This window comes from Papio anubis, chromosome 7, assembly GCF_008728515.1.
Source record: "Papio anubis isolate 15944 chromosome 7, Panubis1.0, whole genome shotgun sequence".
NCBI classification, from domain to species: Eukaryota; Metazoa; Chordata; class Mammalia; order Primates; family Cercopithecidae; genus Papio; species Papio anubis.
Genome location: NC_044982.1, coordinates 142582450 through 142608731, shown reverse-complemented (window position 1 = coordinate 142608731; position 26282 = coordinate 142582450). Strand labels below are relative to the sequence as shown.

At 39.6% G+C, this 26282-nt stretch overlaps 1 protein-coding gene and 1 pseudogene across 4 annotated transcripts in view; one reads left to right on the top strand and one right to left on the bottom strand.

Annotated features, from left to right (window-relative positions):
* Nucleotides 1-26282, top strand: part of CTDSPL2 (CTD small phosphatase like 2) — a 110786-nt gene that overhangs the window by 27048 nt on the left and 57456 nt on the right. For 3 of the 4 annotated variants that reach the window (XM_009210062.3, XM_003900867.5, XM_003900866.4), the window contains exon 2: nucleotides 13273-13482. In XM_009210062.3, the coding sequence (XP_009208326.1) occupies nucleotides 13297-13482 (186 nt within the window). In that variant the 5' untranslated portion in view covers nucleotides 13273-13296. Of the gene's footprint in view, nucleotides 1-6164; nucleotides 6221-13272; nucleotides 13483-26282 lie in introns of those variants that run through there. The other variant, XM_009210063.3, reaches the window with a different exon arrangement.
* LOC103885793 lies at nucleotides 2405-4043 on the bottom strand (annotated as a pseudogene).

Sequence of the window (26282 nt, the reverse complement as noted above, 5' to 3'; positions counted from 1 at the left end):
TGTATAACAGGTTCTAGATTTATATTTTTCTTTTTGATACAGAGTCTCAGTCCAGCTGTTGGCCTGTCTGAAGTGCAGTGACGCAGTCACAGCTGACTGCAGCCTCGACTTCCCGGATTCAGATGATCCTCCCACCTCAGCCTCCCAAGTAGTTGGGACTGTAGGCGTGCACCATCACACCTGGCATATTTTTTTATATTTTTAGTAGACACAGGGTTTCATCATGTTGCCCAGGCTGGTCTCAAACTCCTAGGCTCAAGTGATCTATCTGACTTGGCCTCCCAAAGTGCTGGCATTACAGGTGTGAGCCACTGTACCTGGCCTAGGTTCTAGATTTTTTAATTCAGTTATATTATGGGTTAACTATGCACATAGGAGCTGCCCTGGAGCTCTAATCTGTATTTGTAACATTATTTCTATCAGAGGTTTAATTTTGAGCTCCTACCAGCCAATTTGAAAACACAGCTTTTTTTTTTTTTTTTTTTTTTTTTTTTTTTTTTAGATGGAGTCTTGCACTGTCACCTAGGCTGGAGTGCGTGGAGTGCAGTGGCATCATCTCGGCTCACTGCAGCCTCCACCTTCCAGGTTCAAGCTGTTCTCCTGCCTCAGCCTCCCGAGTAGCTGGGATTACAGACACCCACAACCTTGCCCGGCTAATTTTTTGTATTTTTAGTAGAGACGGTGTTTCACTTTGTTGGCCAGGCTTGTCTCGAAAGCCTGACCTCATGAGCCACTGCACCCAGCCTTTTTTTTTTTTTTCCTCGCTCTGTCGCCCAGGCTGGAGTGCAGTGGCACGATCTAGGCTCGCTGCAACCTCTGCCTCCTGGGTTCAAGCGATTCTTCTGCCTCGGCCTCCCAAGTAGCTGGGACTACAGGAGCCCGCCACCACGCCTGGCTAATTTTTGTATTTTTAGTAGAGACAGGGTTTCACCATATTGGCCAGGCAGGTCTCAAACTCCTGACCTCCTGATCCACCTGCCTCGGCCTCCCAAAGTGCTGGGGTTACAGGTATTAGCCACCGTGCCCTGCCGTAAACTTAAAGCTTTTACAGGTTAATTTTATCTTGAGGTTTTGTTCAGCCAGTGGTTCAGCTGAAAAATTACCCATTCCAGTGGACCATTCAGGCAGAAGGCAGAAGTAAAAAACAAACCTGGCTAGGCACGGTAGCTCACTCACGCCTGTAATCCCAGCACTTTGGGAGGCCAAGGCAGGTGGATCACTTCAGGTCAGGAGTTCGAAACCACCCCGGCCAACATGGCAAAATCCCATCTGTACTAAAAATAGAAAACAAGTAGCTGGGTGTGGTGGCGTGCGCCTGTAATCCCAGCTACTTGGGAGGCTGAGGCAGGAGAACTGCTTGATCCTGGGACGGAGAGGTTGCAGTGAGCTGAGATAGAACTGCTGTACTCTAGCCCGGGTGACAGAGCAAGGCTCCATCTCAAAAAAAAAAAAAAAAAAAAACCTTAGAGATAAATGGGAAATTGCTGGCTCAGAAGGGGGAGCAGGCAAAAAAAAAAAAAAAAAAGGGGAGAAAGAGAAATGGGAAATTGGAATTTTGGGGAAACATTTTGCTGGGCATGGTTTTTTAAGATGGAGTCTCACTCTGTTGCCCAGGCTGGAGTGCAGTGGCGTGATCTCAGCTCGCTGCAACCTCCGCTCCCGGGTTCAAGCGATTCTCCTGCCTCAGCCTCCCAAATAGCTGGGATTATAGGCACCCGCCACCATGCCCAGCTCATTTTTGTATTTTTAGTAGAGACCGAGTTTCACCATGTTGACCAGGCTGGTCTCGAACTCCTGACCTTATGAGCCGCTGCACCCAGCCTGGTTAACTTTTTAATTAAAGTGTTTTGTTGGTTATAAATATACTGTTTTCACATTGCAAGTTATTTATATTGAAATTATGTGGAAATTTTTACTTAAAACACTTCTGCTGTCTTCTCCACTTCCATTTTCTCTTTCATAAAATGGAAATAACAGACACTACTTTATGTGATTGAGAAAATCAAGTGAAATAACATATGAGAAAGCACTTATGACAGTGCCTTGCACACAGCACTTAATTAATGGCAGCTATTCGTTAATATTTAAATTTTTTCATGTTCAGGTAAATGTAGTAATTTAGAACTTTTTTGGAAAATAATAGGTTGAGAATTGGTTTTCTTTTTTCATTTTCCCAGGAACTGGTATTTATTATCAAAGTCATGTTTGATGTCAGCATGATGCCACAACTACAAAAAAAAAATTGCATATTGCAGTCTCAGTGCAAACGTTCAAATACAACCCCGGTCCTTAAAAAGTAAAAAAGTAAATTTCATCAAAAAGCAACTGAATTTTTAAAACATCTTTATATATCCAGCCAGTAAGTTAAAATAGTTAACAAGAAAAAAATACAAAATACTGATGTTTAAAAAAGGCATATTTCTATAGATTTGCCATCAGTCTTTTGGCCACTCAGCTTCATGCCATTCATCATCCGACAGGCTCTCAGCCACCTCTGGCGACTCAAACTTAACCAAACCACACCCCTTGGACTTCCCATTCTTCATCTTGATGTTAGCTTATTGCACGTGGCCATATTTGTCGATTTGATCATGTAAAATCCAATGGGAGATTTCTCACAAATACCTGGTAGGCTTTCCTGGCCACCCCCAGGAGCATGGCCTCCAGCCTCACCAAAGGACCCTGCCAGGTTTCCTCCAGAGTTTAAGTGGGCGCAGTCAAAGCTGACATGGCCACCACCACCCATGGCTAGGCCCATACACCCAGTCTCAGCACCCAGTGTCTGGCCCATGGTGGGACCCATGCACTCAAGGCTGTTAATGCCCATCCTCTCCAGGCTGTTGGCACCCGTCCACCCCAGGTCCATCCAGGTATTTCAGGTTGTTGGCACCTGTGTGCTCCAGTCCAGTGGCCATGTGATCCATCATGGGGCCCATATGCTCCAGGCCAGCCCCCATGCCTGCAGGAACCATGCACTCCACACCAGAGCCCATGTGCTCAATGGTTTGGTCCACATGGTCAGTGGGAGCAGCTGTGTGCTTGAGGCTGAAGCCCATGCTGGCACCTACGTGTTTCAGGCCGGAGCCACTGCCCTCAGTGATCTCACCCATGTGCCGGATGCTAGAGGCCATTTAGTCAAGGCCTAGCAGGCCCCTGGGCCCATGCACTCCATGCGGGAGCCTTTGTGCTCCCCGAAGCCCATGCGGTCCGTGACCAGACCCATGCGCTGCATCTTGGAACCCACACAATCCACATCATGGCCCAGGCCTGGACTCACGCATTCCATGCTGGCACCCGCAATGTGATCAGTGCTTGGGGCTCATCCTCTCGATTTCGGGGACGCTGCCTCCACCTCCACTTCCCCTCTGCTTTGTAGTGATCTTCCCTCTCCTCGGTGTATTACTAAGATTTCGTTTATTCTGCCCATGTTCATCCCAGATCCAAATTGACCCACATTTTCCATACCACCACCAAAGGGTTCCCTCTTCCATTTCTACCATTTTTTCCAAATCCATGCCCTCCATTCTAATTTCTGCAGGCCCTATGTTTCCCATTCCATTCAGGTGATTGGCATCGATAGTCTGCCCTCCTGGTCCTAATGCTGTTTTAGTACCACCAAGGCCATAGGGAAGCTGCAGATGCTCAGGAGGGAAAAAAAAAAATCCTTTGGTAAGGCGGTCTCATCCGTCTTACCTGTGTTGGTCTATCACATAGCAGTTGGGCATTGAATGTAGATATAGCTTGCACAGCTTCAGTGGACTGTTCAAAAGTAACAGTGCCCATTCCATGGTTTTTTTCATCTTTATCCTCAAGAATGTGCTCAGAACACCACATCAACCATACTAAAATATTTCCTTCAGTTTCTCCCAGCCAGCTTTATAATCCTGATTTGCTACAAATACTGTGCTTCCAACTCTTTCTGCCTGTAATACATATACATGGATAATTTCATTTGGGATGTTAAGATTATTTAAGATACTAGGTAGGATACTAATCATTTCTGGGCCACTTGGTCTCATACCTGTTCCACCAGTGGTAGCCATCACGTTTTGCATTGCTCTCCTGGCATGTTCACCATCAGGATTTTCTTTCACTTTCAGTGGTCTTCCACTCGGGACTATGCTTGTCTAGGACTTGAATAGCTTTTTTTATGTTTTCTTCTGTCTTGAATTCAATAACAGCACATCCCCTGACTTTCCTTCAGTGCCCATTGCCCAGGCTGTAGTGCAGTGGCATGATCTCGGCTCACTGCAACCTTTGCCTCGCTGCCTCCCGGGTTCAAGTGATTCTCGTGCCTCAGCCTCCCAGGGCTGGAATTAGAGATAGGCACCACCATGTCTGGCTAATTTTTTTGTATTGTTAGTAGAGACAGAGTTTTGCCATGTTGGCCAGGCTGGTCTCAAACTCCTGAGCTCAGGCAGTCCTCCCAGCTTGGCTTCCCAAAGTGTTGTGATTAGAGATGTGAGCCACCATGCTTGGCCTCAGTTCAGTTATAAGAAAGTTTTTTGGTTAGAACTCATTTAAGGCAAAACATCGTTTCTACTAAAAGTACAAAAAGTAGCCAGGTATGGTGGCACTAGCCTGTAATCCCAGCACTTTGGGAGGCTGAGAAGGATGAATCACTGAGTTTTGGCCAACATGGCAAAACCCTGTCTCTACTAAAAATACAAAAATGTACCAGGCGTGGTGGTACATGCCTGTAATCCCAGCTACTTGGGAGGATGAGGCCAGAGAATTGCTTGAACCCAGGAGGTGAAGATTGCAGTGAGCTGAGATTATTGTTGCTGCACTCTTGCCTGGGTGACAGAGCAAGACTGTCTCAAAAAAAAAAAAAAATTATTATTATTTTATATTTGCATTATAAAATAATGATCCTTATGTCTCCTTAAGTATTCCGTTAGATTCTACGTTACTTTTCCTCAGGAATGCTACCTGAGGTGTTTTTGCTGTAGTTGGAGTGGTTGAATTGAGAACATTTTTCAATTTTTGTGTTTTAGATTTTTAGAAAAAAGAGGGAATTGGAGGTAACCTATAAATATAATTTAAATTACTTAGTTTTGCTTTTTTTTTTTTTACTTAAAATTAGCAAACATTTTAAATATTAAAAATTTTGATTTGGAAGATTTAGTCATATAGACACTCTTTGTACACTGCTAGTTCAAACCACTTTTTGGAAAGCAGTTTGTTAGTATTTCTAGAGATACCACCAAATTTTAACAATCTTTGAACTTGTAAATTCACTTCTAAGGAACTATCTTAAGGAAAGAATCGGAAATGTAGACTGAAATTTATGTGGTTATTTCATTTGAGGTGATGTTGGTAATTTTGAAACAGTTTATTTTCCAACAAGTCAGTGATCAAATAATGAAACGTTTATCTGTATATTGAAATATTACATGACCATTAAAAATTGTATTCTTACTCTGTGTTTTGTTTTTTTGTTGTTGGTTTTTTTTCTTTTTGAGACTGAGTCTCACTCTGTCACCCAGATTGGAGTATAGTGGTGCAACCTTGGCTCACTGCAACCTCCGTCTCCGAGGTTCAAATGATTGTCCTGCCTCAGCCTCCCAAGTAGCTGGGATTACGGGTGCCCGCCACTACGCCCGGCTAATTTTTGTATTTTTAGTAGAGACAGGACGTTTCACCATGTTGGCCAGGCTGGTCTCGAACTCCTGACCTGAGATGATCTGCCCGCCTTGGCCTCCCAAAGTGCTGGGATTACAAGCGTGAGCCACTGCATCTGGCCAATATTCTCAAATTTTTAAAACAACATTGGTAAAATATAGTATAAAAGGGGGAAAAAAACATGTAGTATAATTATAAATATTGATTAAAATATTTATACATATTAAAACAAACAAACTAATATACCCACATTATCAGTCATCTCTGGGTTAAGGAATGATGGGAGATTTTATTTCATGTTTTACTGTCTTTTTGTTTCTTGCTTTGGAGACAGGGTCTCATTCTATTGCCCAGGCTGGAGTGCAATGGTGTGCCATGGCTCGCTGCAGCCTCAGCTTCTGAGGCTCAAGTGATCTTCTCACCTCAGCCTTCCAAGTTGCTGGGACTACAGGTGTGCACCACCATGCCCATATAATTTTTTTGTTTTTGTTTTTTGTAGAGACTGGGGAGTCTCCCTGTGTTTCCCAAGCTGGTCTAGAATTCCTGGGCTCAAGCAATCCTCCTGCCTCAGCCTCCCGAAGCCCTGGGATTACAGGTGTGAGTCACCACGCCCAGCCTGAAGTTTTTAAATGATGTATATTTTATAATCAGAGAAAAGGGTCAATATGTACACCAAAAATAAGAATTTTTCCAACTCTTAAGGGATCAAGAGTGAATTTTGTTTTATGTAAATAATTACATATATCTCTCACTGGATTGTTATATGCCTGGCACATGATTAATATGTTTTCACTGCAGTTTTTCCCCAAGTTTGGGTCATACTTTACTGTTTTATCATGTCTTACAATTTTTTGTTGAAAACTGGCCATTTTAGATAATATTGTAGCCACTCTGGATTCATGGTTTTTCTCCCCTCAAAGGTTGTTTAGTAGTAACTTTCATAGGCAGAAAAAAATCTATGGAATTTAATCTCCCTGCAGTATGCAACCACTGATGTCTCTACTTAATTATTATTATTATTTTATTTTATTTTTTTTGAGACGGAGTCTCGCTGTGTCGCCCAGGCTGGAGTGCAGTGGCGCGATCTCAGCTCACTGCAAGCTCCGCCTCCCGGGTTCCCGCCATTCTCCTGCCTCAGCCTCCCGAGTAGCTGGGACTACAGGCGCCCACAACCGCGCCCGGCTAATTTTTTGTATTTTTAGTAGAGACGGGGTTTCACCGTGGTCTCGATCTCCTGACCTTGTGATCCGCCCGCCTCGGCCTCCCAAAGTGCTGGGATTACAGGCCACCGCGCCCGGCTTGTTTTTAAATATTTTTGCTTTTATTTTTAAGCCTGGCTTACTAAAGCATACCTCCCTATATATTTGCGTAGCCTAGTGGTCAGCTAATGATTGGACCAATGATGAGCCCAAACACCTCTAACACAGACCTCAGCTGTAAAACTTTTAAATTAGTAAATTCACTTCTAAGAAACTGTCTTAAGGAAAGAATCAGAAATGTAGACTGAAATTTATGTGTTTATTTCATTTGAGTTGATGTTAGTAATTATGAAACAGTTTATTTTCCAGCTAGTCAGTGATCAAATAAATTATGAGACATTTATATTGAAATATTGAAACATTTATATTGAAATATTACATGACCATTAAAAATTATATTCTGTAAAATTTTGACAAAAAGATACTCCTATAATATTAGAGGATATTTCCTTTCTCCAGGGCAAAATCTGTTTTGCTTGTTTTCTGTATAGATTATTTTTGTCCCTGATAAAGTTTTTTTAATGCTGTCATTAAATATGTATTATTTTGTGTCTGCCATTGTTTAGCATGTCTGTGGGATTATTTCATGTTTGTTTATGACAGGAGTGCTTGTTCGTTTCTGATGCTAATTAGTATTCACTTACATGAAAACACCACAGTATTCATCTTTCTCTTTTGGGGCATTTTTGTTGTTTCCAGTTTGGAACTGGAAACAGCCTTATTGTGAATAAGGCTGTCAGGAACATTTTTGTAAAAATACATTGTGAACGTGTTTACATTTCTCTTGGATAAAAATGTAGAAGTGAAATCACTGAGTCAAAGAGTTTGGTGTATAATTATTAGAAATTACCCCATTTTATCAAAAAACATACATCTGTAACAGCATATGAGACTTTATTCTCCATCATTGTTACTATTTAAATTTGTCATTCTTTTTAATTTTTGCCATTTTAGGAGGTGTGAATTGGCATACCTTTGGGGTTTTAACTTAAAATTCTTATAAATAATATTGAGTATCATTTTCTATGCTATCACCAATCATCTAATTTTTATGAAATATTTTCTTATATCTCTGCCCGTTTTTTCTGTTGGCTTGTATTTATTGTGTTGTGGGACTTTATATATTTTACATACAAGGTCTTTGTGATATGTGCGTTTTGTGAATATTCTACTGGTTTGCTGCTCGCCTTCTTATTTTCCTAATGATGTCTTTTGGTAAACGGCAAGTTTTTAATTTTTATGAAGTCCAGTTTGTCCAGTTTCTTTCTTTGTGGTTATTCTTTAAACAAGACTGTGTCATTTGCAAAGAGATAAGTTTCACCTTTTTTTCTTTTTAATATGGATTTCTTTTATTTTTCTTGCCTAACTGCCTGCTTAGAACTTCCAGTAAGATGTTGAATAGCAGTGGTGAGAGGGGCCATCTTTGTCTTGTTCCTGATATTAGAGGGACAGCATTCAGCCTTTTACTATGTATGACAGGTCCTGTGGGTTTTTTATAAATACCTTTTTATTATGTTGAGGAAGTTCTTGTTTGTTTTTCATTTGTTGATTATTTTTAATATGAAAGGGTGTTGGATTTGATCAGATGCTTTTTCTGCATTAATTGAGATGATCATGTGAATTTTTTTTTTTTGTTTTGATTTTGAGACAGGCTCTCACTGTCGCCCAGGCTGGAGTGCCGTGATGTGATAATTGACTTACTGTAGCCTCAACCTCCCGGGCTCCAGTGATCCTTCCACCTCAGCCTCCCAGGTAGCTGGGACTACAGGCATGTGCCACCATGCCCAGCTAATTTTTGTATTTTTTATAGAGACGGGGTTTCACCATGTTGCCCGGGCTGGTCTTGAACTCCTGGGCTCAAGCCATCCACCTGCCTTGGCCTCCCAAAATCCTGGGATTACAGGCATGAGCCACTGTGCCCAGCCTGCTTTGAAACCAGGCACTGACTTCTCATAGCTGTGAAAGTCCTAGATGGCATCTGTTTCCAACAGAAAGCTGTTTCGTCTACTTAGAAAATCTGTTATTTTAGTATAGCCACCTTCATCAGTGGTCATAGTTAGATCTTCTGGATAACTTGCCTCCTCTTTTATATCAGCACCTGCTGCTTCACCTCACCTTGCACATCTATATTATGGAGACAGCTTCTTTCCTTAAACCTCATGAACCAAACAATGCTAGCTTCAAATTTTTCTTGCGCAACTTCTTCACCTCTGGATTAGCTTTGGTTTAAGTGAATGCTGTGGCTGGTTTGATCTTATAGCCAGACTACTAAAACTTTCTCCATATCTGGTAGAGATGGGGTTTCACCGTGTTGGCCAGGCTGGTCTCAAACTCCTGACCTCAGGTGATCCGCCTGTCTTGGCCTCCCAAAGTGCTGGGGTTACAAATGTGAGCCACTGTGCCTGGTGGCACTTTTAATTTCTTTCAATAACTTTTCCTTTGCATTATAACTTGGCCAATTGGCATAAGAGGCTTAGCTTTTGGCCTGTCTCAACTTTCAACATGCCTTCCTCACTAAGCTGAATTATTTCTAGCTTTTGATTTAAAGTGATAGATGTTTGACTCTTCCTTCCTCTACATTCCTCTACAATGTAGAGACATTGTAGGGCATAATTGGCCTAATTTTAAAATTGTCGTGTCTCAGAATAGGGAGGTCTAAGGAGAGGGAGAGAGTTGGGGAATGAATGAATGGTCAGTGGAGCAGTCACTATACATGTACTCAACATTTATTTATTAAGTTCACCATCTTATGCAGTTTGTGTCACCCCAAAACAATTACAAAAGTAACACCAAAGATCACTCATCATAGATCACTATAACAGATACAATAATAATGAAAGAGTTTGAATTGTTGCAGAAATTACCAAAATGTGACACTGAGACATGAAGTGAGCCCATGCCAAGACGTGTATGCAGGGTGGCTACAAACCTTCAGTTCATAAAAAACGCGGTATCTGTGAAGTGTATTTAAACAAAGTATGCCTGTACTCATATGATTTCATTCCTTTTAAATGTATTAAGGTTTGTTTTGTGGCCTAACATATTTGCTATTCTGAAGAATGTTCCATGTGTAAGTTGAGGAGAGTATTCTGCTGTTAACGTTGTATATAATGTTAGATCTAGAGAGTTTTTCAGGTCTTCTTTTTTCATGTTGATCTTTTGTCTAATTCTCTCTGCTACTGAAAGTGAGTTATTGAAGTTCTTCAACTTTTTTTCATTTCATTTGTGATAGTTTTTCCTCATATTTTGGAGTTCTATTATGTGTATACATATTTATAATTTCTTTTGTTTTCTTTCTGAGATGGAGTCTCGCTCTGTCGCCCAGGCTGGAGGGCAGTGGCTTGATCTCTGCAGCCTCCAACTCCCAGGTTCAGGCGATTCTCCTGCCTCACCCTCCCAAGTAGCTGGGACTACACGCGCACACCACCACGCCCAGCTAATTTTTTTGTATTTTTAGTAGAGATAGGGTTTCACCATGTTGACCAAAATGGTCTCAATCTCCTGACCTCGTGATCCACCCGCCTCGGCCTCCCAAAGTGCTTGGATTACAGGCATGAGCCACCACCCAGCCTATGTTTATAATTTCTAAGTGCTGCTTATTACATCAGAAATTGTAATGTGTTATTATGTTATATCTTGTTTATATTTTCAGTTCAGAATATTTTGTGTATCCCTTGTGATTTATTTTTGATTCATTATGTATTTTCAAATTTCCAAGTACTTAGTACTTTTAAAAGATTTTTAAAATTGATTTATAATTTGATTTATAATTGTGGTTAAATGCATACTCTATGCATTTATCCTTGAAATTCATGGAATCTTGTTTTATGGCTCAACATACTTTCTTAGCATTCTGTGTACTATTGAAAAGTATGTGTTTTCTTTATCTGTTTTTTGAGTGGTCAGTTTCATAAATTGATAAGGGCTTGACTGCTTTAGCCCTTTCAGACTTATTAAGTACATCTTTTACAACCTACTTATGGAATGGGCAAAAACTCCATACTTCAGCTTTATTTTTCAAATACTCATCTTTCTTTCTAGTGAATACCAGTTTGTTATTTTTGAGTTCAAAGGATCTTTCTCCTAAGCTTTCCCAGAACCTCTTCACAGTCTCCATACAGAATGATCTAGCATTTTATGTGTACAACAGTTAGGTAAATATACTTACCTGCTGTATTTTTTTTGCATTTTGTGGGCAGAGAGATTATCATTTTCTTCCTTTTTTTCCTACTCTGACATTACAGTGTTTAAATTTTAATGAGCTGAACCTCTTAAGACTGAGTTACTTTATATGTTTTTAGTCTTTTAATATCTACTTTCCTCAATATGTTGTATCATAATCTTTATGATTTCCATTTAATGATTGTGGGTTTAAGTTAGGTTCACCCTTAGATATTTTTTTAAAGACTCCCATAAAAAATTTACAGAAATTGATTAAAAACAACTTTAAAAAATTTTCCCATGTATCAGTTTTAAAAATTGCTACAGTAATTTTCCTTTTCTGGGGAGTTCTGTTTTGAATACCAAAAGAATTCAGAGGGAAAAAAGCATTATTTATTTCATTTGGGTATTGCAGTTTATAACCCAGCACCATTTGGTTTTAGAAAAAAATAGTTACTGGGAAAGATATTTTGGGACTCCTCTGGTGAATCCTTTGAGTTTGGGAGTGTCTTAGGTCAGTTTGGGCTGCTATAACAAAAATACCGTAAACTTGGTGGGTGGGTTATAAACAACAAATTTATTTCTCTCAGTTAGATCACTGTCTTCTTACTGTAATATTGTAGTGGAAGGGGCTAGGCATCTGTCTCTCTGGGGCCTCTTTTATAGGGGCACTAACTTAGTTCATTCGGGCTCTGCCCTCATGACGTTATCACCTCACAACGGCCTCACCTCCAAACACCATCACATTAGGGATTAGGTATTAACATGAATTTTGGTGGGGCGGGCGTGGGGAACACAAACATTTGAGGTAGATACACACACACACACACACACACACACAGTTTCTCCTTTTTTTTTCCCCCCCCTTTTAAGATGGAGTTTTGTTCTTGTCGCCTAGGCTGGAGTGCTGTGGCGCAATCTCTCCTCACTGCAACCTCTGCCTCCCGGGTCCAAGCAGTTCTCCTGCCTCAGCCTTTGGAGTAGCTGGGATTACGGGCGTCCGCCACCACACCCACCTATTTTTTGTATTTTTAATAGAGACAGGGTTTCTCCATGCTGGCTGGGCTAGTCTCGAACTCCTGACCTCAGGTGAACCACCTGCTTTGGCCTCCCAAAGTGCTGGGGTTACAGGTGTGAGCCACCATGCCCAGCCTGTAGTTTCTATTTTTAAAAAAGTTTCTCTTTTTTTCTGTGATTGTTTTGTTGAGTTAATAAAAACAATTTCTGAGATTCTAATCTCTGCCAGGAATTTCTGTACCTTTAGATTTTAGAGTGCTTAATTGGAGTTAGTGTGTTCTGTGAATGTATTCACTGTGGTGAATAGCTTTATTGTCCTTTGCACATTATAGCCTTTCCTAATCCTTTTTTCATTTTGAGCCTCAGGATGGTAAGGTAAATATATTTTTTAAACATTTGATAAAACCTAACTGACTACAGATTAGCCATGATTGGAGTAGGATTAATATTCATATCTCTTAATTCTTCATTTAGTATTCTTTGTATTCTGTTTCACAGATTCTAATTCGGTTATGTCTTCAATTCTAAGTGTTGGGACAATTTTGCCAGCAATTAATTGTCTTACCTATAAAACGAGAGAGTTTGAATAAATAGCCTTATGTTTTCTTTCTGATGTGAATCGTTTTAAAAGTATCATTAAATGTAGTAAGATAGGACTCTCTCAAAATGATCCAAGTTCTGTTGTTACACTTATGTGATTGTCGATTATTAGACTTGTGCTCATGGAATTCATTCATTCATTGGCTGACATTACTTTTCCACTACCTGGTGAGTTCCAGAAAAGCAAAACCCTTCCTCATCTTGTTTACTATTTACTCAATGCTTACCTGGCCCAGTGCCTTGAATGTGACTAAGTATGCAATAAATATTTGTCGAACCAATGATTAAACAAATAGTAACATTGGCAGGCAGTATAGTATTATGTAAAGAGCATGCACACTCTTTGGTGTTACCCTTACTTTAGATCATAGGATATGTTACAGTATTTCGGAGGTTGTTGGGAAAGTTACTCGGGATAATATAAATAAAGTATAAAGCATAATGCCTTTTACTTAAAATGTTAGTTTCTTACTGCAATCTCCTAGAGTCTAGGACTTTTGTTTTTTTAGCCAAGATATTTTTATCATATAAGTTGGTCACAATTGGGTAGAGAAGGTTGAAATTATTAACTTTTAATGTTTTTATTACATTTGTTATTTTTATCTTACAGTTTTACATGTGGCACCCATAAAAGATGAGGCTGAGAACACGGAAGGCTTCTCAGCAGTCAAATCAAATCCAAACACAACGCACTGCCAGAGCAAAGAGGAAATATTCAGAGGTTGATGATGGCCTGCCTTCAGGAGGAGAAAAACCATCGAAGAATGAAACCGGCTTGTTGTCTTCAATTAAAAAATTTATTAAAGGAAGCACACCTAAGGTAATGATTTTACCATATACTTTCATATCATTAAAAGTGAAAATTATGATATTTTCTCTAAGCATGCATAGAGAAGAAATCTGATAGTGCACCAAAATCTACGTTTTGGTGTTAATTTTACTTCTAAGAGTTTTACGTGCAGAATATTTAATGGCAGTTTAAGAAGAACATTATTTGTTCCACTGAACTAATCCACTTAGCCTTCTGCTTTTTCAACATAGTATTATGGGTAGCAAAATAAATTTTTCCTTGCTCTTTTACTTGAGTTGTTTCTTTTACTTTCATTTTCTTTCAAAGAAAAGTTAAAGTTTCTTGTTAATATTCACTGTCTAGGAAGGTGATGTCTCTCATCTGTTCGAGTTCTAACATTTGTGTGATGAAGATGTATTGCTTCATTAAAGAGAAAATAACATTACTAAAAGAGAGAAGGGACACTGACGGGGAGTTTTGTACTCCAGATTCATATTCTGGACCAACTTGAGTGACCTAAAGAGAGAGTCATTTACCCCCTGAGCCTCAGGAAGATAGTAAAATGGCACTGATACCAACTGCTTTGTCTGTTTCAGAGTTGTTTTCAGATTAGATGGTACAACAGGTAGAAAAGCAGTTTGATCAACTTTATTTTATTTTGTTTTTATTTATTTATTTATTTTGAGACAGAGTCTTGCTCTGTCTCCAGGCTGGAGTGCAGTAGCGCGATCTCCGCTCACTGCAACCTCCACCTCCTGGGTTCAAGTGATTCTCCTGCCTCAGCCTCCTGAATAGCTGGGACAACAGGCGCGTGCCACCACACCAGCTAATTTTTGTATTTTTAGTAGAGATGGGATTTCACCATGTTGGCCAGGATAGTCTCGATCTCCGGACCTTGTAATTCATCCGCCTCGGCCTCCCAAAGTGCTGGGATTACAGGCATGATCTACCACGCCTGGCCTCAGTTTGATCAATTTTAATGCACTCTATCAATGTATAGTATTATTGATTGTGTGTAGATTTTTTTTTATGACTTTTACTATTTTTGTGTTCTTTCTTAGAATAATTATTTACATGGTAAATTTTTTATTATAATGGAAGTTTATTACTTTCTTAAGCAGAAAAATAAATTACTAGTTGACTTGTTCATAGGAATAGATTTTGTTGGTATAGAATTAACAAAGCCTAATTACTGTGAGTCACTAGGCAAGATTTGGAAGTATTCTTGGTTTGCATAGGGTTTTAATTTTTGTTTAGGTGGTTTTATTTTTTGTTTTTGTTTGTTTCTAATACTAATTTCTTTGTTAATTTTAAGTAATTAGAAATTTTAAAAAGTTTCTGAATTTACGTAAACTGAGAAAATATTCTAGTATTATCATATAACAAAGATGAAGTAGCTTCCAGAAACCCAAATTTCCATCTCTATGAATTCCTAATGGGTTGTCATCAGCCTCTGTTGATGGGAACCTTGCTACATATTATTACTTCATTCTTCTGAGCAGCTCTAGTTGTCATAAAGTGCCTCCTTATGTTTTTGCTTTCTCATGTTACTTTTTTGTATTTTTTCCACTCGAAAACAGATACTGTGTTCCCTTACGTGTGCAAGTACAAACCTTCAGTCAGTACAGGGCAGCTATTTCTAGTTTTCCTTATATGACATTATATGATATTTATCATCATCTTGGTCACCTTTATCTGTTATTCATGAAAGATAAAAACCAGAAGCGAAGATAGGTTTTTGTTATGTCTTCAGAATTCTATTCATATTTATAGTTGACCCTTCAACAGTGTGGATTTTAGGGATGCTGACCCTCCCATGTGGTTGAAAATTCACATATAACTTTTGACTCTCCAAAAACTTAACACTAATAACCTCCTGTTGACCAGAGGTTTACCAATAACATAAACAATCATTCAACACATATTTTTTATGTTATGTGTATTCTATACTGTATTCTATTTTTTTAGATAGGATCTTACTCTATTGCCCAGGCTGGAGTGCAGTAATACTATCATAGCTCACTGCAGCCTTGAACTCCTGAGCTCAGTTGATCCTCCCATCTCAGCTTCTTGAGTAGCTAGGACTACAGGCATGTACCACCACGCCCAGTTATTTTTAAAATTTCTCTCCCTTTTTTTTTTTTTCTTAAAGAGACTAGGTCACATTTATCTTGCCCAGGCTGGTCTTGAACTCCTGACTTCAAAGCAGTCATCCCACCTTGGCCTGCCAAAGTGTTGGTATTACAGGTGTGAGCCATCTCACCTGGCTTTATACTGTATTCTTACAATAAAGTAAGCTAGACAAAAAGAAAATGTTATTAAGAAAATCATAAGGAAGAGAAAATACGTTTACTGTTTAAGTGGAAGTAGATCATTATAAAGGTCTTCATCCTGATTATCTTCTGGGCTGAGGAAGAGGAGGAGTTGGTCTTTCTGCTGCAGAGGTGGCAGAAAATTTGTGTATTAATGGACCAATACAATTCAAACCCAGCTTGTTCAAGGATCAGCATACTTCTTCTGACAGTGAATTGTTTCTTTCACTCCCATTGCCCAGGCTAGAGTGCAATTGTGCAGTCACAGGTCACTGCAGCCTCGACTTCCCGACTCAGGTGATGCTCCCATTTCAGCGTCCCAAGTTGCTGGAACTACAGGCTTTTGCCACTATGTCTGGCTAATTCCTTGTATTTTTTAGTAGAGGCAAGGCTTCACCATGTTGTCCAGGCTGGTCACAAACTCCTGGTCTCGAGCTGTTTGCCCGCCTTGACCTCTCAAAGTGTGAGGCACTACGCCTGGCTGGATTGTTTCTGTTAATGTGATTTTATGTTAAATTATACTTTGTCTCCTTCTTTAGTAGCTTAATCTCTGTTGGTCAGCAAATTTTGGCTCATGTCAACTAGAATAGCAGTCTCCAGTCGTTTTGGCACCAGCAGCTGGTTTCAGGGAAGACAGTTTTTCCAGGGACCAGGTCAGCCGGGGTGGGGTTTGGTTAATGGTTTTGGGATGAAATTAATCCACATCAGATCATCAGGCATTAGATTCTCATAAGGAGCACACAATGTAGATCCCACAATTCTTTTTTTTTTTTTTTTTTGAGACGGAGTCTCGCTCTGCCGCCCAGGCTGGAGTGCAGTGGCCGGATCTCAGCTCACTGCAAGCTCCGCCTCCCGGGTTCCCGCCATTCTCCTGCCTCAGCCTCCCGAGTAGCTGGGACTACAGGCGCCCGCCACCTCGCCCGGCTAGTTTTTTGTATTTTTTAGTAGAGACGGGGTTTCACCGTGTCAGCCAGGATGGTCTCGATCTCCTGACCTCGTGATCCGCCCGTCTCGGCCTCCCAAAGTGCTGGGATTACAGGCTTGAGCCACCGCGCCCGGCAGATCCCACAATTCACACTAGAGTTCGTGCTCCTATGAGAATTTGCTACTGCTGATCTGACAGGAGATAGGGCTTAGGCAATAGTGCCTACTGGCTCACTGCTCACCTCCTTCTCTGTGGCCTCGTTCCTAACAGGCCGTGAATTGGTACCATTCCATGGCCCAGGGGCTGGGAACCCTTGAACTAGAACACTCAGGACTTTTTTTTGAGACAGGTCTCAAAAAAATAAAAAAATTAAAAAAAGGTCTCCAGTCTTGCCCAAGTTAGAGTGCAGTGGCATGATCTCAGCTCACTGCAACCTTTGCCTTTCGGGTTCAAGCAATCCTCTTTTCTCAGCCTCCCAAGTAGTGCGTGCCACCATGCCCAGCTAATTTTTGTATTTTTGTAGAGATGGGGTTTCACCATGTTGCCCAGGCTGGTCTTGAACTCCTAGCCTCAAGTGATCTGCCCGCTTCAGCCTGCCAAAGTACTGGGATTACAGGCGTGAGCCATTGTACCCAGCCACTCAGGAGGATTTTTCTATAGAAATTTTAGTCCAAGTTTCTTTTTTTGTTTTAACTAAATCTAAGATCTTTCATTAATGCCTCATTAGTCAAAGATGTTACATTAAGATATGCAGTGGCACAATATCGGCTCACTGCAACCTCCACCTCTCGGATTCGAGTAATTATCATGCCTCAGCCTCCCGAGTAGCTGGGACTACAGGCGCCTGCCACCATACCTGGCTGATTCTTATATTTTTAGTAGAGACGGGGTTTTGCTATGTTGGCCAGGCAGGTCTTGAACTCCTGACCACAAGTGATCTCCTCACCTCGGCCTCCCAAAGTGCTGGAATTACAGACTTGAGCCACTGTACTGGACTGTCTTATTTATTAATTACGTTTTTGGGTAAGGTTTTCATACAGCTACAAATTCACTTTATTGTGCTGTAACTGAACTCAGATTTTAAAAATCGTATTCTATAAGATTATTATTGAAATTAATATTTGAATGCTTTACTGAAATCAGAGTGAAACCACAGTTGTCTTTTCCCAGACAACTAATCCTGTGGTAGGAGTAAATAATAAGGTTAATTTGTCACATATTAGTCTTAATGAGCTTATATGGCTTTTAATTATTGTTGCTTTCTTGTCTACAATGTCGTAAACCGTATTCTTAATCACATATTCTAAAATTGTGTGGAGCATCTAGACAATGCTTGCTTATGTATGTATCTTAAATACAGCGTCGGCCGGGCGCGGTGGCTCAAGCCTGTAATCCCAGCACTTTGGGAGGCCGAGGCGGGTGGATCACGAGGTCAGGAGATCGAGACTATCCTGGCTAACATGGTGAAACCCCGTCTCTACTAAAAATACAAAAAAAACTAGCCGGGCGTGGTGGCAGGCGCCTGTAGTCTCAGCTACTTGGGAGGCTGAGGCGGGAGAATGGCGTGAACCCGGGAGGCGGAGCTTGCAGTGAGCCGAGATCACGCCACTGCACTCCAGCCTGGGAGACACAGCGAGACTCCGTCTCAAAAAAAAAAAAAAAAAAAAATACAACGTCATTGTCTTTTTCAAAATTTGGGTAGCAGTTCACAGCTAAAACCTATTGAATATTAACCATCTTTTGATGTTTTATAGATGAGAACAACTGAGACTTAGTGAATTTAGGTAACTTGAACTGTCAGTAGTAACAATAATTATAATAATAACCTACCCAGGTTAAAAAATAACATTGAAGACCAATACGACAGCTTTTGCTTTTTTTTTTTTTTTTTTTTTGAGACGCAGTTTCACTCTTAACTTGCCCAGGCTGGAGTGCAATGGCGCGATCTCGGCTCACTGCAACCTCCACCTCCTAGGTTCAAGCGATTCTCCTGTCTCAGCTTCCCGAGTAGCTGGGACTATAGGCGTGTGCCACTATGTCCGCGACAGCTCTTACTTATAGTTGTTGAGCAGTTACTATTTGCCAAGCACTATCCTCAGTGTTTAAAGTGTAATAATTTGGCCGGGCGTGGTGGCTCATGTCTGTAATCCCAGCACTTTGGGAGGCCGAGGCAGGCAGATCACGAGGTCAGGGGATTGAGACCATCGTGGCTAACACGGTGAAACCCCATCCTTACTAAAAATACAAAAAATTAGCCGGGCGTGGTGGCGGGCGCCTGTAGTCCCAGCTACTTGGGAGGCTGAGGCAGGAGAATAGCGTGAACCCAGGAGGCAGAGTTTGCAGTGAGCCAAGATCGCGCCACTGCACTCCAGCCTGGGCAACAAAGCGAGACTCCGTCTCAAATAAATAAATAAATAAATAAATAAATAAATAAAGTGTAATAATTTAAGCCTTACAAACTGTATGAGATAGCTGTTACTTTTATATTACAAACGAGGAAACTGAGGCAAAGGGAGGTTAAATAATAACTTGTGCTAAGTTGCTTAGTTTTAAGCGGCAATGCTGGAGCCTAGTTTACCTACACTCCTAACCACTATATACTACTGCATCTCCAATAAGTGACACTGCTAGGATTTAAACCCAGATGTGTTTAACTGATAATCTGTATTCTTTCTCCTTTATTATTCTCTGTCAAAGTGGCTGGGCACTGTCTAGAAGTCCAAGAACAAGACGTTGGCCAACGTGCTTCCTTCTTAGATCTCTGTTCTTGACTTATAGATGGCTGCCCCTCACACGGTCAGTCTTTGGTCTGTGGATGGTCTGTGTCTGCATCTTTCCGGACACTGGTCATACGTCTTTAGGGGCCACCTGAAGAAATCTTCCTCCTTTTTTTGTGTGTGTATGTAAGACAGAGTCTCGCTCTGTCACCCAGGCTGGAATGCAGTGGCACCATCTCAGCTCATTGCAACCTCTGTCTCGTGGATTCAAGCGATTTCTCGTGCCTCAGCCTCCTGGATAGCTGGAATTACAGGTGTGTGCCACCACATCTGGCTACATTTTGTATTTTTAGTAGAGATGGGGTTTCACCGTGTTGCCTAGGCTGGTCTTGAACTCCTGACCTTAAGTGATCTGCCCGCCTCGGCCTCCCAAAGTGCTGGGATTACAGGCGTGAGCCACCACACCTGGCCAAGAAAACCCTTTTAATTACTTTTTTTAAAGGCTCTATCTTCAAATATGGTCACAGTCTGAAGTATTTGGGTTAGGGCTTCAACATAAATTTTGGGGTGACATAATTCAGAGTGTACGAAATCTTTGGTCTCTTTCAAATACAGATTTGTGATTCAAAGACTTCAGATATATGAAATTATCAGCAAGATTATTCAGGAATTGTTCATGTGCAGCCTTTCTGCTTTTTAGCACAATGAGATTTCTAATACATAATTGAAGGCCTCAAAACTGAAATACATTTGTTTTCTACCATGAATCTCTATATTTTTCCAAATACGGTATTTCCAGCGTTTTCCCCATAACAAAATGACCTTTTCCTCTATTCTTAACTAAATGCTGTTATAGTTAAGGATCATAAATTTCCATATGAATACAGTTTTAATGAAATACCTGTTTTTAGACCTTTTAACTGTGGTCTACAAAAAGAAACATATGGCTAATACATACATGTGAAACAAAAATCACCCTTAATTTATGTGATGTGCTCTGATTTTTCTTTTCTGTTTTGTTTCTTCTTCTGAAGGTGATTGTATTTAAATTGATTTGATAATATGTCAGTGGGTTGCATTTCTTAGTTTGAAAAACATGATTAGATGAAGACTTTTGTTCAAAGTCTTTAACTCTGATTTGCCAAACTTTGTAGTTTTATTTGGGAATTTTCTTCCTTCCTTTTTTTTTTTTTTTTTGACGGAGTCTTGCTCTGTCACCCAGGCTGGAGTGCAGTGGTGTGATCTTGGCTCACTGTGACCTCCATTTCCTGGTTTTAAGCGATTCTCCTGTCTCAGCTTCCCGAGTAACTGGGATTATAGGCATGTGCCACCATGCCTGGCTAATTTTTTCTATTTTTAGTAGAGATTGAGTTTCACCATGTTGGCCAGGCTGGTCTTGAACTCTTGACCTCAAGTGATTCACCCGCCTCAGCCTCCCAAAATGGGATTATAGGCATGAGCCACCATGCCAAGCCTTATTAAGTCTCTTTAGTTGTGTTCTTTAACTACTTGATTAATTGAAGTAATTTGCCACTTATGGAATGAAAAAAAATCAACTCAGACTAACTGGTTGAATTTATGGAGGAAATGACAGTTTAAGATTCATTCATATTCATTCATTCTCTTCCCACCACCACACACACAAGCATATATTTGTATTTAGTGTGGCACTTGACAATCTGAAATGCATTAATTGTCAATTTTGTCATCATGTGAATATCATAGTACTTACGTGAATCTAGATGGTATATCCTACTAGTTATCTAGGCTATGTGGTATAGCTTTTTGCTCCTAGGCTACAAACCTGTACAGCATGTTACTGTACTGATTATCATAGGCAGTTATAACACAATGGTAAGTTTTTATGTTTCTCAGCATAGCTAAACATAGAAAAGGTACAGTAAAAATAGAGTATTATAATCTTATGAGACCACTGTTCTATATGTGGTCTGCTGTTAACCAAAACATTATGTGGCACATGATTCTATTTCCTTGCTCTGTCTGCTGAACTATGTGCACATAGCACCCAGATCTTGGTTTCTAAATACTATTCTCCACTAAAGGAACTAGGGTTCTGTCTTGTTTTATGTGTAAATAATTATGTCATATGCCAAATAATGAGAGTTTTGCTTACCCTTTCTCATCACTGGGACTTATTTTTTTCTTCACTTATTACATTGGTTAGGATCTGTAGTACCATGTTGAGTAGAATCGGTGAGAGCGAACGCCCTTGCCTTGTCCTTAGGGGAAGAGAATTTGTTTTACCATTAGGTATGTAACATCATACCTAGCTAACATGCTAGATGTTTTTCTTAGTTATCTTTTATTAGTTTGTGAAAGTTCTATTCTATTCCTATTTGTGAAATGTTTTTATTGTGTTGTTGAGGTTTTTTAAAGGCTTTTCGGCTTCAGATTTCTCATTTATTTATTTATTTATTTATTTATTTATTTATTTATTATTTATTTGAGGTGGAGTCTCATTCTCTTGCCCAGGCTGGAGTACAGTGGTGTGATCTCAGCTCAGCACAACCTCCACCTCCTGGGTTCAAGCAGTTCTCCTGCCTTGGCCTCCCAAGTAACTGGGATTACAGGCACGTGACACCATGCCTAGCTAATTGTGTTTTTAATAGAGATGGGGTTTCACCATGTTGGCCAGGCTGGTCTTGAACTCCTGACTTCAAGTGATCTACTCACTTTGGCCTTCCAAAGTGCTGGGATTACAGATGTGAGCCACTGTGGCAGGCCCCTCTTATTCTTTTAATGTAGAGTAGTACATAAATTTTTTTTTAATGGAAAATCATAACTTGGAGTTGATTTACTGGGGATTTTTTTAAAAAATAATTTTTATTTTTATTTTATTTATTTATTTATTTTTTTTTGAGACGGAGTCTTGCTCTGTCACCCAGGCTGGAGTGCAGTGGCCGGATCTCAGCTCACTGCAAGCTCCGCCTCCCGGGTTCACGCCATTCTCCTGCCTCAGCCTCCCAAGTAGTTGGGACTACAGGCGCCCGCCACCTCGCCCGGCTAGTTTTTTTGTATTTTTTTAGTAGAGACGGGGTTTCACCATGTTAGCCAGGATGGTCTCGATCTCCTGACCTCGTGATCCGCCTGTCTCGGCCTCCCAAAGTGCTGGGATTACAGGCTTGAGCCACCGTGCCCGGCCTAAAAATAATTTTTATATCTGTGTTCGTGGAGGATCTTGTTCTGTAGTTTTGTCTTGATTTGTAATGTTTTTAAATTTTGGGATTAAGATTAAGCTGGTGCCATAAAACAAGTTGAGGGCTGTTCCTCCTGTTTTCTGAAAGCTTGTGTTTGATTGGTATTATTTCATTCTTAAATATTTGGCAGAATTCACTGGTGAATTCTGGAGTGGGATTTCTAAAATGTAACTGGAATTTTCTTTGTGGGATATCTTTTACTGTAATTTAGTTTCTCTAATATAGATCAGATTATTTAACTTTTCTTTCTTGTTTGTTTTAGTCATACATGTTTTCAAGGAATTTAAGGTGTTGATTTATTTGACATCATATTTTGTCGGTACTTATTAATTTAATACTGTCTAGGATTTGTAATGGTACTCTTCTTTTCATTCCTGATCTAGATTATTTATTATTGATCTTTATTTTGAGGAGTCTTGCTTGGGTTTATCAATTTCATTATTTGTTCAAAGGGATTTTTAATATTAACTGTTCATTCTGTTTAATTGATTTCCACTATTTTCAGTATTTTCTGTTTTTAGTCTGATTTACTTTTACTTTTGTAGCTTCTAGAAATGAGAGCTTAAATCAGATATGAGTAAAATTTTTCTGTAAACGTTTCAGATAAGAAATATTTTAGGCTTTGTGGACAATATTGTCTCTGCTGCAGCTACTATTCAACTGCCACTGTAGACGGCTACATAAATGAATGAACTTGGCTTTGGACACCGGTACAGTAGTTCCCCCTATCTTTGGTTTTGCTTTCCGTAGTTTTAGTTACCTGTGGTCACCAGCGTCTGAAAATATTAAATGGAAAATTTCAGAAATAATAAGTTTTAAATTAGACACCTTTCTGAGTAGCATGGTAAAATCTTGCATCATTCCTGCTCCATCCCAACTGGGACATTAATCATCCCTTTGCCCAAGTATCCATATGTATATGCTGTACTCCTGTTAGTCACTTAGTAGCTTTCTTTTTTTATCAGATCAGCTGTGTAGATACCAGGCTGTTTGTATTCAGTTAATCCTTATTTTACTTAATGATGACCCCAGAGTATAAGACTAGTGATGCTGATAATTATTCTGTTTTATTGGTAATCTCTTACTGTGTCTTAATTTATAATTCAGGGTTTATCATAGGTGTGTATATATGGAGGAAAAAACAGTATATATAGTGTTTGGTACTATCTGTGGTTTCAGGCAACTACTGGAGGGTTCTGAAAGGTATCACGTGAGCATTAAGGGGGAACTACTGTATTTGAATTTCATATAGTTTTCGTGTGCCATGAAATGTTTTTTCTATGTATTTTCCTCCAACTATTTATAAGTACAAAAAAAAGGTTTTTACTTTCTTGCCCATGTGAAACAATTAGTGTGCTGAATTTTGCCTATGGCTGTAGCTTGCTAGTTCCTTGGTTAGAACATTAATTTTACACTTTTCTTTTTTTCTAATATAGGTATTTTAAGATATGAATTTTAAAGTACTCCTTTCTCTATATGCCATACATTTTGATACATTATTTTTTATTATTTTATTTTTCTTGTGATTTGTTTTGACCCATGGATTATTCATTTTGATTCAAGAATATTAATATACTCTGTATAATTTGATTTCTTTTGTGTTTTTTGGTACTTACTAGCATGTAGTCTAGTTGAATGTTCTATATGTATTTGGGAATATATGTGTATTTTGGAGTTGTTCAGTGCAGTATTCTATAAATATCAATTAGATCCAATTGGTTGATAATACTCTAATTTTCTATATCTTCTTTTAAAGTGAAAGCAAGTTTATTAAGGAAGTAAAGAAACAAAAGAATGGCGACTGCATAGTTGTCTATCTTATTTATTTAATGTGCTTGTTTTATTGGTTATTAAGAGAGGGATGTTAAAATCACCTATTTTTGTGCATTTGTCTACTTCACTTATCTGTCAATATTTGCTTCATGTATGTTGAAGCTTCATGTATTTATAATTGACTTGTTAACACTATGATATATCTCATTATCTCTAGTAATATTAGTCTTGAAGTTTATTTTATTTTATTTATTTATTTTGAGACGGAGTCTCGCTTGCCGCCCAGGCTGGAGGTGCAGTGGCGCGATCTCGGCTCACTGCAAGCTCCGCCTCCCGGGTTCACACCATCTCCTGCCTCAGCCTTCCGAGTAGCTGGGACTACAGGCGCCCGCCACCATGCCCGGCTAATTTTTTGTATTTTTTTTAAATTAGAGACAGGGTTTCACCATGTTAGCCAGGATGGTCTCGATCTCCTGACCTTGTGATCCACCCACCTCAGCCTCCCAAAGTGCTGGGATTACAGGCGTGAGCCACCGTGCCCGGCCTTGAAGTTTATTTTGATATTGATAGAGCCAAATAGTTTTCTTACTCAGTATTTGCATGATATATCTTTTTCCAGCCTTTATAAAACCTGTGTACATATATATTTACATTGGCTTTTTTTTTTTTTTTTTTTAAGGCAGAGTCTCGCTCTGTCGCCCTCACTGGAGTGCAGTTGTGCAATCTTGGCTCACTGCAACCTCCACCTCCTGGATTCGAGCAATTCTCCTACCTCAGCCTCCCGAGTAGCTGGGATTACAGGCGCCTGCCACCACACCCAGCTAATTTTTATGTTATTAGTAGAGACAGTGTTTTACCGTGTTGGCCAGACTGGTCTTGAACTCCTGACTGCAGACGATCCACCCGCCTTGGCCTCCTAAAGTGCAGGGATTATAGGCATGAGCCACTGCGCCCAGCCTACATTGGCATATTTTGTCTCTTTATATTTAATGTAATTATTAATATGTTTGAGTTTAAAGTCTTCTATCTTACTGTGTATTCTGGATTTGTCCCATCTTTTGTTTCTCTTTTCCTGTCATTTGGGTGAACTATTTTTTAGAATTTTATTTATCCTCCTATATTGACTTCTCAATAAACAACCTTAAACACAATAAAATACACCTGTTCAAAGTGTATGTTTTCTTGAATTCTGACAGATTTATGCACATGACCAAAAAGTATCCTTATTTTATATCCAGCATCACCTGAGACAACCACTGATCTTTCTGTCATTATAGATAGAGTTTTATAGGATTATAATCAGTGTATCTTGCTTCCTTCACACACACAACATACATTTTTTGGTTTCTTCTGCGTTACCACATGTATCTGTAGTTTATTCCTTCCCCTTCCCTCCCGGAGTAGTATTCTTTTGTGTGAGTCTACCACAGTTTGTCTGTTTAAGTTGTTTCTGTTTTTGGGCTATTATAAATAAAGTTGTTACGAATATTTGGATAAATAAGATTGATATTGCTGGATCATAAGATGTATGCTTAACTTCTTTGTAGCAGCTTTATTGAGATATAATTTACATACCCAGAAAATTAACCCATTTTTTTGGAATGTAGAAGCTTTTATTTACTTATTATTTTTTGATATAAAAAGCTGTACTCACTTAATGTATACAGCTCTATGAGTTTGCGGATAAGTATATTCCTGTGAAACCATCACCATCATCAAGACCATAAACGTATCTGTCACCTACCAGCGTTTACCCTGCCCCTTTATTATTATGATCTACTGTCTTAGAAAACTTTAAGTATATAATATAGTAAAGTATAGGCACAGCATTATGTTGTATAGTAGCATAATTCATTCATTCATTTAAAGTATAAATTCAGTAGCT